Source organism: Contarinia nasturtii, unplaced genomic scaffold (genome assembly GCF_009176525.2).
Source record: "Contarinia nasturtii isolate CC-2019 unplaced genomic scaffold, AAFC_CNas_1.1 Cnas_scaffold_2861, whole genome shotgun sequence".
In the NCBI taxonomy this organism is placed as follows: Eukaryota; Metazoa; Arthropoda; class Insecta; order Diptera; family Cecidomyiidae; genus Contarinia; species Contarinia nasturtii.
In genome coordinates this window covers 585,568-599,408 of record NW_022200178.1, presented here as the reverse complement: position 1 = coordinate 599,408, position 13,841 = coordinate 585,568, and the positions used below count along the sequence as shown (strand labels likewise).

The 13,841-nt window shown below is 34.9% G+C and overlaps 3 protein-coding genes across 3 annotated transcripts in view; all 3 read right to left on the bottom strand.

Annotated features, from left to right (window-relative positions):
- The window catches only part of LOC116349380 (rho GTPase-activating protein 7), a 111,749-nt gene extending 103,376 nt beyond the window's left edge, over window positions 1-8,373 (bottom strand). The window contains exon 1 of the mRNA XM_031780781.1: window positions 6,190-8,373. The gene's annotated coding sequence lies outside the window, so the exon portion shown is untranslated. The remainder of the gene's footprint in view (window positions 1-6,189) is intronic.
- A 777-nt stretch (window positions 8,374-9,150) lies between these two features.
- Window positions 9,151-11,283, bottom strand: LOC116349387. Its single transcript, XM_031780791.1, has 5 exons — window positions 10,986-11,283; window positions 10,831-10,925; window positions 10,534-10,773; window positions 10,419-10,441; window positions 9,151-10,173 (listed from the first exon to the last, which is right to left on the bottom strand). Exons 1-5 carry the CDS (start codon window positions 11,255-11,257, stop codon window positions 9,247-9,249), a joined length of 1,557 nt encoding a protein of 518 aa, XP_031636651.1. The 5' UTR covers window positions 11,258-11,283; the 3' UTR covers window positions 9,151-9,246.
- Window positions 11,284-11,943: 660 nt separating this feature from the next.
- LOC116349388 lies at window positions 11,944-13,838 on the bottom strand. The gene is made up of 5 exons (XM_031780792.1): window positions 13,489-13,838; window positions 13,330-13,427; window positions 13,032-13,271; window positions 12,939-12,961; window positions 11,944-12,878 (listed from the first exon to the last, which is right to left on the bottom strand). The coding sequence occupies exons 1-5, from the start codon at window positions 13,776-13,778 to the stop codon at window positions 12,063-12,065; spliced, it is 1,467 nt and encodes a 488-aa protein (XP_031636652.1). The 5' UTR covers window positions 13,779-13,838; the 3' UTR covers window positions 11,944-12,062.
- Between the last annotated feature and the right edge of the window lie 3 nt (window positions 13,839-13,841).

Genomic DNA, 13,841 nt, shown 5'->3' with positions numbered 1-13,841 from the left:
CTCTCTCTCTCTCTCTCTCTCTCTCTCTCTCTCTCTCTCTCTCTCTCCAATTTCGTTCTGTATACACAAAACATATTTAATGTGAACTGCATACGGTTTATGCGTGCATGTGCCGATGTCGGTGTGTGTGTTTGTGTTTGTCGGTGCTGTGAATTAAAGCAATCGGACAGTTGCTGGTTCTTGATTCTCGCACTTAAGCATAAATTTGAATCACTTTTTTTTGTTGTTGCATAACAAGTACTCTCGTTCGCAAAACAATCTCAACACAATGTTTACAAACATTCGAATGGCTTGGATGCAACCGAAGTGAGCATATGGTGTGTGTGTGCGTTCGCTCGTTTCGGCCTATTTAAAATTCAATTGAAAAAGTTTCCATTCTAGGAAATGAACGATGTTTTTTTTCGTGTTCTCGTCTGGCATTTTTAATTGCAAAGAAATAGCCAGCTGAGCTGATTGAACAATAAAAACAAAACCCGACTCAAAAGTTGTTGATAGAGAGTGGAACGAAAAAATGCAACACGCACCAAAACATAACATTTTATCGATTTAAGTTTATGCACAGAGATGTGATGATGTAGTAAGTAAGTGGCCATGGGTGAAGGTGTTTACGCCTTGACAGTGTTTCGTTGCTGAAATTGAAAATGGAATGCAAAAGAGAGTTCAATATTTCCGATGAAAGAGGTAATGTCAAATGCCTTTATAAAGTCCCTAACGCAGTTTCTTATACTCTTTTACTCACACACAAACAAAACAAAATGTCAAAAAACAGCTGTTCGACCGAACCATTCATAACCAACTTCATGCTACTAGTAGATTCGGAATGAAAATAATGTTTGAAAATTCTATGATATTTCGAAGAATGAACTAATTATTTTGGAATTTTTTAATCTGTTTAGAATAAAATAAATTTTTAAACATTTTTTGTACTAGTAATATTTTAATAAACATTCACTTATTATTTAATTTTCACAATTTCCATCAATTCACAAAATTTAATTCATAGCACTAGCATGAAGTTGGTTATATGTCAACCTTTATTCATTCGTATAAAAACATATTATGTTCACGCACACATAAATGTTGGGGAGTTTTGACAATTCCTCTTTTTTACTCTGAAATGTTTGTGTTAAAAGAGCAAAGTTTAGTGAACTCTTTTCATGCTGCCCAAAGTCTCGGTATAGACACTTCACCGATTCGAAAGGCATACATGGGATTTGTGGTTGGATTAAGATTGTGCGTTTTCGGTGCTTTATGATAAATGTTTTCTTTTTCTCTCAATCGCTCTTTCTCCATTTGGTTTCTTTCTACAAATAAAATTGATGTCGTTAGCTAATGAGTCTCACACTTAATATGTTTGACTCTCATCTGTGGCATTTGAAAACACACACTTTCTTTCTCTGTCTGCCCACACTGTCAGCATGCGGTTGCTTTGTGGCCGAGAACATTTTCGATTTCGTTCGCTGAAACACTTTCCATCGAAGATTAATTAACGGTAATTTTCTACTTTATCAAATATTGAATTTATTCAAATTTATTTTTCGTCTTTTTAAGGTCTTGCTGGCGGTAACTGCTGCCATTTAACACATTAACCAATGCATTTGATCGCCAAAATGCAGTGGGAACAATGAGGAACGGAGAAAAAAAACAAATATGTGTGAAAAGATAAGGGAAAAAATTGGGTGTTGCATTTAACCTTATTATCAAATCCACGTATTACCCATTTGCCTGATAATAATATTTTCTCTTCGTTTCATCAATATGTGCATTATTCCAATGTTGATGTGTTTACAGTTTTTTTTTTTTGGTGTTTGTGTGTGTGTTTTCGTTCGCTCTTCCAATGTGACTCGGGCGCGCGCGCGCTTGCGATATTCATATTAAACGTTTGTTTATAGGTTGTTTTTCTTTTCGAAATACAAAATACTTTGTGCATATGTGAAGTTATATCCATATAATTCAGCGTTTATTTAGCGGCGCGCAAAACGGCAGTTCAGTGTTTGGCTGCAAATATTTTTAAAATTCGTCACGTTTAGGCAATAACGCCGATTAACATGTGCACGAACACATACAATTTTATGGTGTTTTCGTGGTAGAGCATTGGGCTGGTATTAAAAAGTAGCGTATAGTTTCGATTTACATTAACAACCAAAGCCAAACAATAAATTTCGACATCGAATAATTTGCATCGAATTGCAATCATCGTCAGTTTGGCCAAGATCGGTATAACGGATTCGTCGTTTCTATTAGATGTGAAAAATTGCTCGAGAAACTTTCCCGTAAACTAGAAAATCCTTTTTTTTTTATTTTAAAGATCAAGCGATCGAGAGCGGGAGAGCTAGGGAGTGAGAAAGAGTGTGATAAAGAGAGCATTGGTATGAAGAAGAAGAAGAAAAATGATTGGCCATTTTGAACAATTATCATAAGCTTGTACGAAATGATTGCGTGAAATGTGTGATATAAAACATGTGCTGATCAACCGAAACCAGAAATTTAAATCGACGCAGAGAGAGAGAGAGAGAGAGAGAGAGAGAATGGTCACAACGAATGAAAAAAGGAGACAACATTGCTAACGAAAACCAATACCAAAACTCAAAGTACACACTGGCAATAAGAGACGTGTTGGTAAATAATCTTGAATCTAGTGCTCTTGATATGAGCATTTGAGCAAACTTAATGTCCAAATGAAATTAAATACGATTTCCATGGAATTTTCAATTGAAACTGGCTACGATTGACGATGACAACGCGGACAACGTTACTGATGCGCATGATAAATGTATAGCAATCTTCGGGCTTTTGATCGGTTGGGAATGTGCGTTTATGTAATTGAAGCTTGTTTACACTGTGCCCCGTTGAAATCGAAACCAAACTCTCTCAGTGCAATCGCCTATATACGATGTTGGCATGAATGCATTTTAAATGAGAGAGAAAAAAGAAGAAGAAAACAAACGATGAAATAAACAGCTAATTAAATCTTGTGTTTCACTTGAAATTCGTGTATGCATCGTGAATGGGAGCGAGATGTATGATGATCGTTACAAAATGGTACTGGTACACGCATTTTGCTTGTCTTTATCAAATGCCCGCACACAACTTGAGATTCTAGCATCTTGATCGAATTCAACACCAAACGAACCGAAGCCGAAAAAAAGCAAATTCATAAAAAAAGTTGTCGATTCAAGAAGTTTTGTGCCGCACATTAAAAGAACGCGATCAAATGAGTCATGGACTAAAATATGGGCTTTGTTGATTTATGCGAGTACTTTGCGGGCCGAAGGAAATGAATTTTCTTTGGATAATTTGAGTAAATTAGAAAACGATCTTGTTGAGTAACAAGATAGTTTATTTGAACGCATAATTCATGTTTATTGTTTTTGGTGCGCGATTGCGCATTCATTTCATTCCATCAGCCCTGACGTAATATTCATCGACAAAGTAATCGAATCAGAACTCAACGATGGCATAGAAAGAAATGGCCGCAAGCGATCATGCATTTAAAACATATAATGAGACAGAAGTTCAAAGCCATTTCCCTCCCCCCAAAGAAAGCATTTTCTTCAATGTAAACAACTCTTTTATCGTTTGTTTTTTTCAATAAGAAATATCTTTCTCTGTGGTGTATCAGTTTTATTACAAATTCATCATGTTCACGTTTGCCAATATTTGAAGTTCATTCGACAGCAAATAGACATACATACTTGTATATATGTCGCGTTCGACCTATTTACAGGCCACCGACAAATTGAATACACACAATGCCAATGGTTGTCGTTCGTAATGTGTGTGTGTGCTGTTTTTTTCTTCTCGCTGTCTTTTACAAATATTTAAACATTCAGTATTTTTTTTTTTTGTTTTTATTTACCAAAAGCAAATGTGCGAATATTGTGTGGCCTCCGAATATTTGAGTAGTTTTGCTGTCGTTTTTCATTACATCGAAAATATGTTCGACGCTCATTCCTTGCGTTCACTTGGATCATCTCGATTAACATCAATGAATGTCTGCGATTAAACAAGTTGTGCGGTTTTAATTACAATTTTTCTCGTTTTTTTCTCGCTCTCTTCAATTTATCTGTAGCTGTGACCATCCAAGACAAGATTAATTGAATATGAACGGTGAGCGAGTGGGAGAGAGAGAGAGAGAAATTGTTGCTCGTCTGTCGCGTTGACATCCAATGAATCGTGTTTAACAAGCGGCTCAAGCGAATATACAAATTGTTATATATGCGGTGTGATCGCACTAGCATTCGCTTAAAATGAGACAAAATAAAAAAATGAAAATGACAATCGTACTCACACTCGTACGGGGCATACTGGTAGCCGTATCGTTTTGTGCACACTCACGACCAACGGAAAAGAAAGACACTGTGCACAACCTGAATCGACCGATGTGTGTGCGAATGAGAAGCAAACCGATAAATGAGCAATGACATAATTTCTGTTGTCAAATGACCTTAACGAACATTTCTCGAACAGTAAAAAAAATATATATATACATTGTGAAACAAAAATAATATAAAAAAGAGAGAAAAAGGCACACACACACACACACACATAGATAGCCACATAACAATTTTTTTTATTGGTGCTACAGCGGTGTACAACATGAATTTCGTTCTGTTCGCTTGATTATTATGTTTTTATTGAATATCAAATACACGAAAGAAAATCGGTTTTTTGTTCACCTTGTTTTTTCAATTTTAATTGCTATAAACACTTTTCTCTTCGCGCTTTTGGCTCTATTGCGCACTCTACACACACGCTGCACAAAGCCAATATTTTAAAATTGCCGTGCATTAATTTTAGCGGTGCATTTCATGCCACTAATTAAATTAGCGGGTGACATATTTTGGACCACGTACAATTTTATAAAACTACAAATTCAATTATTTCATTTCATGCACGCCGATTGCGACATATTAATCTAAACACAAGAAATTGTATGTTTTTTGTAACCACACTCTGGGCGCAATAAAGTGAAACTTTCATTCAGAAAAAGAACCAAAAGTCATAAATTAAGAAGTAGTTTTATGAACCAAGCTAAATTGCATCAGAGAGTGGAATTAAACAAAAAAAAACTGTGCTACAACCATGTTGAGAAAACAACAAAAAAAAATTAAATTTCATGAAAAGTCAAATTGTGTATTTGTCCAAAATGGTTGTATGTACGGAGTTGCGTGCAGCAGCCGTCAGTCAAGAGAAACAGTTGTGTGTTGAAAAATAAATAACAACAGCGATGTGAATTAATCCAAGGTCGAATCCATTTTCAAAAGCGATTTATAAGTGTTTGTTACGCGTAGTTATTTTTTTTTCGTTTCTCTTCGCTTCAATGTGAACGTTACTGTGTCTTGCAACACATAAGAACATAATATGAAAATGTCCATGTTGAGCGACGAGGAAGCTATGCGCTCGCTTTGCTTGTTCAATAATAAAAGTTTCGTATGCATGTGGCAGATGATAAACACGAAACCAATGTTACGTTCTTCATGCCTCGAAACAAGACACTCTCCGAAAGATCGAAAGAGATGAGAATCATCACCATAAAAAAAACGAAGCAGAAACAGCATACAGTAAAAATCAACCATAATCATTTTTAACACTTTGGTTGTGCGCATTCAACTATATACACTAGAAGCATACCTGCACACATCTGATTTACGATTCAAACGCCGAGCTGGACTTCATTGCATCGCATATTGTTTGGAAGAAAGAACAATCAAATTGTCCTACTTTTTTTTCACTCTCTCAACCAGAGAGCACGATAGAATCTAAACGCTTGTTCTTCACATATGAGAGAATACTACGTATAGAGAGAGAATGATGTGTTGTAATATTGAAATTTCACTTAGCGGCCAATTAACCATAAAAATATATCCAAATTGGTTTTATTATCCATTCATAAAAGATGAGGAAATATTTGTTTGTGGATTTTCATGTATCGCACTTTATCGATGGGGACTTCATTCAATTTATCGTCGTTTTTGTATAGAATTTCCGCAGTTGTAGCCGATAAACCGAATAATAATCCAACATTGAATACCAATAAAAAGAATTTTCTTTGATTTTGTCATCACATTTTCGGCCGTAAAATTGATAAATATCGATTGCAGCCGATACCGAAATGAAGAAGACGTCACTTTTTATGTCCTTAAATGTCTTTAAAAAATATTTTTATAACTTTTGTCTCACACTTACCGATTGATGAAGATTTTTGTTTATATCCAGATTTTGTTGACAGATTTAATCCAATAGACGTTCGTTCGTTCGTTTATCGTTTTCTTTAAATTTCTATTTCGAATTTCACACACAATTTATTCCTATTTTAACGTTTGTCTCAAAGTTTTGTTTTTCGTTTGAAACTCTTTTTTTTCACAAATAAACACACAAAATACGGACGAATACACTTCAGTTTAATATATATGACCAATATACAATTCTCTCTTTTTTTGCATTCACTGCACGTTTGCATGCAAATGCAAAATTTAGAACTCAATTGACAATGTCAAGATAAGAAATCGGTTTTGTCGTCTCTTCTTCTTCACTTACAAATAGAGCGATAATTCTATGTTGTTTATGAAATTCTTTGAGTTAACTGTAAAGTCAGTTTGTGTCGAACGGTTCAGATCAGCACTTAGCATCGACACGATGTGCGCGCAAACAACACATAAACACTCGCCACTCTTTTTTTGTTTCTCTCTCAACACAATGCGATGTGATGCTTATGCTTAAACTTGTTGCGTTTGTTTTAATACAAATGTGAATTCGTCATGAAACTGTCGTCGAATGTGAATTTATTGTATTTATGCCACTTAGTCATGGTTTAAATGATTCTACGATAAATATTTCATTCTCTCTTTCTTGCCAATTCCAATAATATCGTTTAATGCGAAGTGTTAAATTGAAACTCGACTTTTATTCAATAAAAAAAACACCAACATGAACAACGCCGATGTGGAGAGTCTATTGAGGATGAGTCAACAAACAGTTACAAATGAAACCACATGCATTTATTTACATTGCCGTTGTCGATGTTCAAATCACTGGTATCGGTTGTTGTTATTTTATACATACACACTGCACATACATTTGACGGAATTTGTGCTAAAAACAAAACGATTTGCTTTTTTGGAATGTGTGGTAAATAAAACACATTTGTTTGAAATTGAAAACGATCAAAAAAAACTAAATGTTCATTCATCCAAATTGGATCGCTCAACCGATAAATGTTACACTCACGATATTGTTTTTACTTTTATTTTTTTCGTGCTCGATCAATAGTTTACACCGAAAGTTGACAAACTATGAATATTATGTTATTTGAGACGGTCAATTCGATGTTTTTTTATCATTCACTTGCTTGTTATCGCTTAATTATTGTATTTGACGATGTTTTTTTCGTTCGTTACATTTACACTAACTGAACTCGCTTTCATTCACAAATCAATCGTCGAATCTCGATTTTTTTTCTTCGGTCAGATGATAAATCAATTGCTCGTTTCACTAAAAGGCATTTCGTGCGATATAGAAATCACTGTTTTTCCCCGCATCGAGTTTTTTTTTTCACAACACAAAATATACAAAATGCAATAATATTTTCTGTTTGAAATGTTACTGTGTTAACGCTGAAAATCAATGTGTGAGTGATGTCATGGGATCGAAAAATGCAGTCCATGTGCTTGTGAAACTTGAGTTTTTAGACAGATTTTTGTTTGTGTTTTTCTTGTGTTCCTGATTCGCCCAACAAGTGTTTTTTTCTCTCTCTCTTTCGATATTTTTTTCAGCTTAATTCATTCGTTTTTATAGTCTTCGTTGTTGTCGTTGTCGTATTCACACTTGTGAGAAATGTCAAGCCGCGATTTAAATTTTGCTGGAGTGTTGAGTGTTTTTCTTCTTCTTTTGTATACGTAATTCTGGTTCGTCACCAAACGATTTTTTATGTTGTTGTTATTTCGCTGATGGAACGTGTGCTTTTTTTCCAGGAGAAGAAAAAAAAATTATATTTTTTTTACACCATCGCGCGCGCGTATAGCGTAAACAGTGAAGAAAAAAAATTCGTAAATGTATGTGCGGCTCTGTGCCTAAACCATGTACGGCAATTTTATGACACAAAATGAGGCAGCAAAAGAAGAAAAAAACATACGCGCTGTCGTAGATAAATGACAAATTTACTTCAGTTTCACCGTATATTAGAATACACAACTGAGTCCATTCACTTGAAAATTCACTTTTATTCTAATACCGCAAATGGAATCACTTTGAAGAATGCAAACATTCAAATGACACAACACACATTGAAATGCGATATGCGAACAATAAAAAAAATATTAGTAATATTGATATGAAAAAAAAATGTACAGTAGAAAATTAGACGATAATAATATTGAATAAATTGTGGCGCGATCACAAATCGAGTGTGTATGTGAACACATCGACTTTCGTTGAAAGACTGATGGTGTTCACCGTGCGCAATCGACTTGTGTGTGCGTTATTTTTGACTTTGCTTTACGCTATTCGTTCGTGTATTGAATACATCAACTCTCAATACAGCCGAACATACACACGGGCCGCTGTCTGTTCGTTCGTTCGTTTTGACAATCTTTGTTGTGTGCATTCGGCAACGTCGATACAATCGGATATATACACACAAGCGCGTGGTATGGTAGCTGCAACAACTGAGGTACGCATGCACAGCCGCTTATAACGCAAACCAATGTGATCAACACACTAATGTGGGAGTTTGTCATACAACTATTTTGTACCGATTCGGCATGCTATCAATGGAAACGTAAAAATATTATGAATGTGTGCTATTGTCAAAGCGACACTCATATGGTTCAATACTTGACGATCAATTTAACATTGGCTATATTTCTGTGGAAGACGAACACGCATACGATGAACGAATATTGGAACAACATGAATGTACGTAAGTCAGTCGGCATTATACACATCCACACCCAATGCGTTGGAATTGGTAATAAGCACAACGGTATTCGTGTTTATGCTTGAAAATAACACGCATAATTCCTGTCCATCGTTGAACACTTGCCTCACACACGAGCAGTGACATGTTATTCGAATGTAGTTTTAATACGTTGGAAGAAACTGCAACACAGAGTCGTCGAAGCGACATGTTAGATACGAAAGAAATACACATTTTTACTCGTTGTATTTGAATTTTATTTAATGCTTTGGATCTCAAATTTTGATTCGTTGTAATTTTCAGATGGATTTTTTTTCAACAATTTCCAATTATGGAAATATTTGTATTTTTGCGAGTCTAGCTGATCTTTTCATTGATGAAGACTTCAATTGCGATGCACGTTCAGCAGATAAATTGATTACTGAGTTCGAACCATCAGCGCGTAATATTGATTGATCGGCTGATGTTATGGACGGCGATTGAGTGTCTTGAAATGATACACGGGAGTTTCTACTTCCCGATATCGAAAGTTTTTTGATTAGTGATGATGCTTCTGCTTCCAAATCTTCAGATGTTGATAAAGTGTTATCAGATTGTAAGGGTCTCACTGAAGCAGATCGTTTTGATGACGATCGATCTAATGAAGTTGTGTTCATCGTTTTGGACGAGTTTGTTTTTGTTATTTTCACTGAATTCGTTTTCGTCAATTTTACCTTGTCTGTTTTCGTCATTTTAGACGAATTGATTTTCGTTATTTTGGAAGAATTTGTTTTTGTCATTTTGGGCGGAGAATTCAATGAAGAATTTGATCGAGAGTATGATCGCTCTATACGTTTTGGATTTTTCAATAAATTACTCTTCGACAACTTGAATGGAATAAATTGAATATGTTTCGCGAATTGAGCATATCGACAACAAACGGTAAGACCAGCTTTAACATCTGGATTAAAATTGGCTGCGATCTCATCGCAAACACTTTTGCAAATCGTTAAAAACTGATTTTGCTGTTGTTCATCCATTTCGGTATCATTTGATGTGAAAAATGCCACCGAACCATTCGTTTTTTGATCGACCACCAATTTAAACACAATCAACGGAACTTCAATGCGCTCATTTTTCTGATCTAAATAGACGTCCATCGTGTGTCCCGTTAAGGTTTTCTTCTTCAAAACCCCATACACTCCCGTAACTACGAGCAGCACCTTGCCCATTTGAGTTGACAAATCACGTACAAAGTCTTCAAGTTTACTCCAATTCTGAAATTGAACGCTTTAGAATAAAAACAACGTATAGAATGGTTGTTATATCAAAGCGGAACACGGCATTTTTTTTATATAGAATTGATGTAATATTACAACAACAAATCTATGTTAAAAAAACGCCGTGTTCCGCTTTGGTATAACAACCATTCAGTACGTTGTTTTTATTCTAGAGCGTTCAATGGTACATTCCCATTACAAATTCATTTTCATTGTCAACGTGTCAGTTTTCAAATTCTTACCGCAACATTCATCGATTGCATTCCTATTGACAATTATAAGAGGCAATTCATATGAATAGAAATAAATATGTGAAAATATAAGAAAATTCGATTTAAACAATATAATTTGTTGAACCTGGAAAGGAATTATGAAAGTAGTAGGTCATTGTTTGATGTTTGGCCAATGCAAAGTCAGCATGTGGAGTTAAATGATTTCGCGAAAAATATTTATTTTTTCTCGTTTCCGGATGCGTAAACGGGATGAACTTTTTATTGAATGCGTTACATTGATTTCTAGCACAGTATAAGGAATTCACTTTCCAGCCTCGCAAAGTGTATTTTGCTTTGAAAGTAAGATGTTTGGATTGTTCAATCGCTGAAAAAGTAATGTGAAATTTAGACACAATTTTCGGTTGAAATTTTTTTTAAATACTTTTGTTGGCCAAGTCAACTATATGCGTGCTATAGATCGCACTCGCCTTTTTATCATTGAAACACACAGTATACAAAGTTTTTCCCCGCGTTTTTCTAAAAATATCGTTCAATTTCAATATAGTTTATACCAAATAGTGGTCTTATTTTACTTACACAATGTATAAGCTACCCAAACCCCGAGCACAACTTTCACCGGTCATTATCAAATTCGGATCTTTTTTACTTGCTCCTGGTGTTAATGGTGCCAATAATTCTTTAACGTACTTAACTGCTCCTTCTCCTATTCTCTCGGGAGTATCTGGAAATTTCGGCATAATCGGTCTCCACATTTTTGCCGAAACTAATGATCCTACAATAACTGTAAGTATTAAAAACGAAAAATGTACGGAGGTAACTACTCCAAAGATCCCGTTTGGTTTCGTCATGACTGACAAACTTCAAGATAACTTGAGTGACACTAATTTGATGATAGAATCGAATACGCATTACCTTTATATGATAGCAAAAGCGTTTTTTCATGCATTTTTGTTTAATTTATAATTATAATCGCACCCAATTAACAGATGGAAATGTTCAATAAGTTCAAAAATTATGAACTCTTGCAGTGTAAAACGAACTTTTCCGCAAAAAATCTTTTGGAAAAATTGATAATATGCCACGCTTAATTTTTTCAACACTAATTACTATCAACAACTTGGTCCCATGATGATTCGTCATCTCGACCATTTAGATAATGTTGAATTTAGGTTTTATTACAATACTTTTCCCTTCACATTGCGTGTGAGCAGAAAAGCAAATAGAAATGAAATTACGTCAGAAGAGAAATATTTCACCTTGTGTTTCATGAATTTAAAAAACAAAAAAGCTATTTGTTAGTATGACATTTGCCTCAGGTTCTTTATGCGATATAGATCCAAAATTTGCTCTCGATAATTGATTTTATTTTTTTCTTATTCAATATGACTCCAGTATTCGATGAATTTCTCTATTTGGATCTAACGATCTAGTCATCCTTTGCTTTGAAAAACAAAAAAAAAAATGTTCTGGAATAAACTACAATAAAACTATTGTTGCTTTCAATCAAAGCTTCATGATATAAAAAGACATAAACTTTTTTATTAATTTTCTTTGTTTGAATTTTATTTATTGCGTTAGAAAATCACATTTAAATAATGAATCGTTGCAATTTTTCGTTTTACTTTTTTTTAAACAGTATCTATCTCCATGATATTATTTACGATCTTGCGACCTTGGAGATCTTCTCATTGGTGAAGACTTCGATTGAGTGGCCTCTTTGGCTGGTAATTGGTTTTCTTTCGATAATTTTGAGTTCGAACGTTCAGTAGCACGTTTCGGTGAAGTTGATTTTTCAAGTGATGATGTTTTAGTATTTTTGGACGGTGATTTTGTGCCTTCACTTGATTCTATCGAATTTTTACCTTTCGACGCCGACGGACTTTTGGTTGGTGATGGAGGTAATGATCCTGACCTTTTTGATTTTAATAGCTCGCTATCAGATTTTGAGTGTTCGAGTATGGGATCACGTTTTGTTGGTGATTGATTTGGTGACTTTGATTTCGTCATTTTGGATGGCGATTTCGATCGATTTGAGCGCTCTATACGTATTGGATTTTTCAACAAATTACTCTTAGACAATTTGAACGGAATGAATTGAATGTGTTTCGCAAAATCTTCATAGCGGCAACAAACGGTGAGACCAGCTTTTACATCTGGATTAAAGTTGGCTGCGATCTCATCACAAACACTTTTACAGATCGTTGCAAAGTGATTTTGCTGTTGTTCATCCATTTCGGTATCATTTGAAGTGAAAAATGCCACCGAATCATTCGTTTTTTGATCAACCACCAATTTAAACACAATCTGCGGAACTTCAATGCGCTCGTTTTTCGGATCTAAATAGACGTCCATCATTTGTCCTTTTAAGGTTTTTTTCTTCAAAATACCATACACTCCCGTAAACACACGCAGCACCTTGCCCATTTGAGTTGACAAATCACGTACCAAGTCTTCAAGTTTACTCCAATTCTGAAATTTCATTCCATTACAAAAACATTCACTTGGTCAATATTTCAATTGTTCTCTTACCGCAACATTCATTGATTGCATTCCTATCAACAAAAATAATGCAATGTTTGAATAAAAATTGAAGTGAATTTGATTATTGTAAGCGACGCATACCTGGAAAGCAGTTATGAAAGTAGTACGTCAATGTCTGGTGCTTGATCAATGCGAAATCAGCGTGTGGAGTTAAATGATTTCGCGAAAAATATTTATTTTTTCTCGTTTCCGGGTCCGTAAACGGAATGAATTTTTCATTAAATGCCTGCGTTTGATTTCCAGCATGGTATAAGTAATTCAAATTCCAGCCTCGCAATGTGTATTTTGCTTTGAAACTAAGATGCTTAGAACGTTCAAGCGCTGAAAAGGTAATGTGAAATCTAGAAACAATTTTCGGTTGAAATGTTATATTAAATACTTTTGTTAGCCAAGTCAACTATATGCGTGGTATAAATCGCACTCGCCTTTTTATCATTGAAACATAAAGTATATAATGTTTCTCCTTCATCAGTTTTTCTAAAAAAAAGTCGTTCAATATCAGTAGAGTTCTCTTACGATGTGATGTTATTTCACTCACACAATGTATAAGCTACCCAAACCCCGAGCACAACTTTCACCGGTCATTATCAAATTCGGATCTTTATCACTTGCGCCTGATTTCAGCGGTGTCAATAAATCATTTACGTACTCAATTGCCGCGGGTCCTTTTCGCTCTGGAATATCTGGAAACTTCAACTTAATCGGTTCTAGTTTGTGTACATTTAGTCCCAAATCTCTTGCCAAAACAGATGGTCCCACAAGAATTGTGAGCATTAAAACCGAAAAATGTACGGAAGAAACCCAAAAAACTCCGTTATGTTTCGCCATCACTGAACAAATTCTACACAACTTGAATGTTACGAATTTGATGATAAAATGAAATACGCACTC

Bases quoted from the DNA above. Each gene is read 5' to 3' on its own strand.
- LOC116349387 (XM_031780791.1), bottom strand. From the start codon at position 11,257: ATGACGAAACCAAACGGGATCTTTGGAGTAGTTACCTCCGTACATTTT. The intron at 10,926-10,985 runs GTAAGTAAAATA...CGATATTTTTAG, and splicing joins TTGGGTAGCTTATACATTGT to AAAAACGCGGGGAAAAACTT. The intron at 10,774-10,830 runs GTATTTAAAAAA...TTACTTTTTCAG, and splicing joins AGTTGACTTGGCCAACAAAA to CGATTGAACAATCCAAACAT.
- LOC116349388 (XM_031780792.1), bottom strand. From the start codon at position 13,778: ATGGCGAAACATAACGGAGTTTTTTGGGTTTCTTCCGTACATTTTTCG. The intron at 13,428-13,488 runs GTGAGTGAAATA...ACTTTTTTTTAG, and splicing joins TTGGGTAGCTTATACATTGT to AAAAACTGATGAAGGAGAAA. The intron at 13,272-13,329 runs GTATTTAATATA...TTACCTTTTCAG, and splicing joins AGTTGACTTGGCTAACAAAA to CGCTTGAACGTTCTAAGCAT.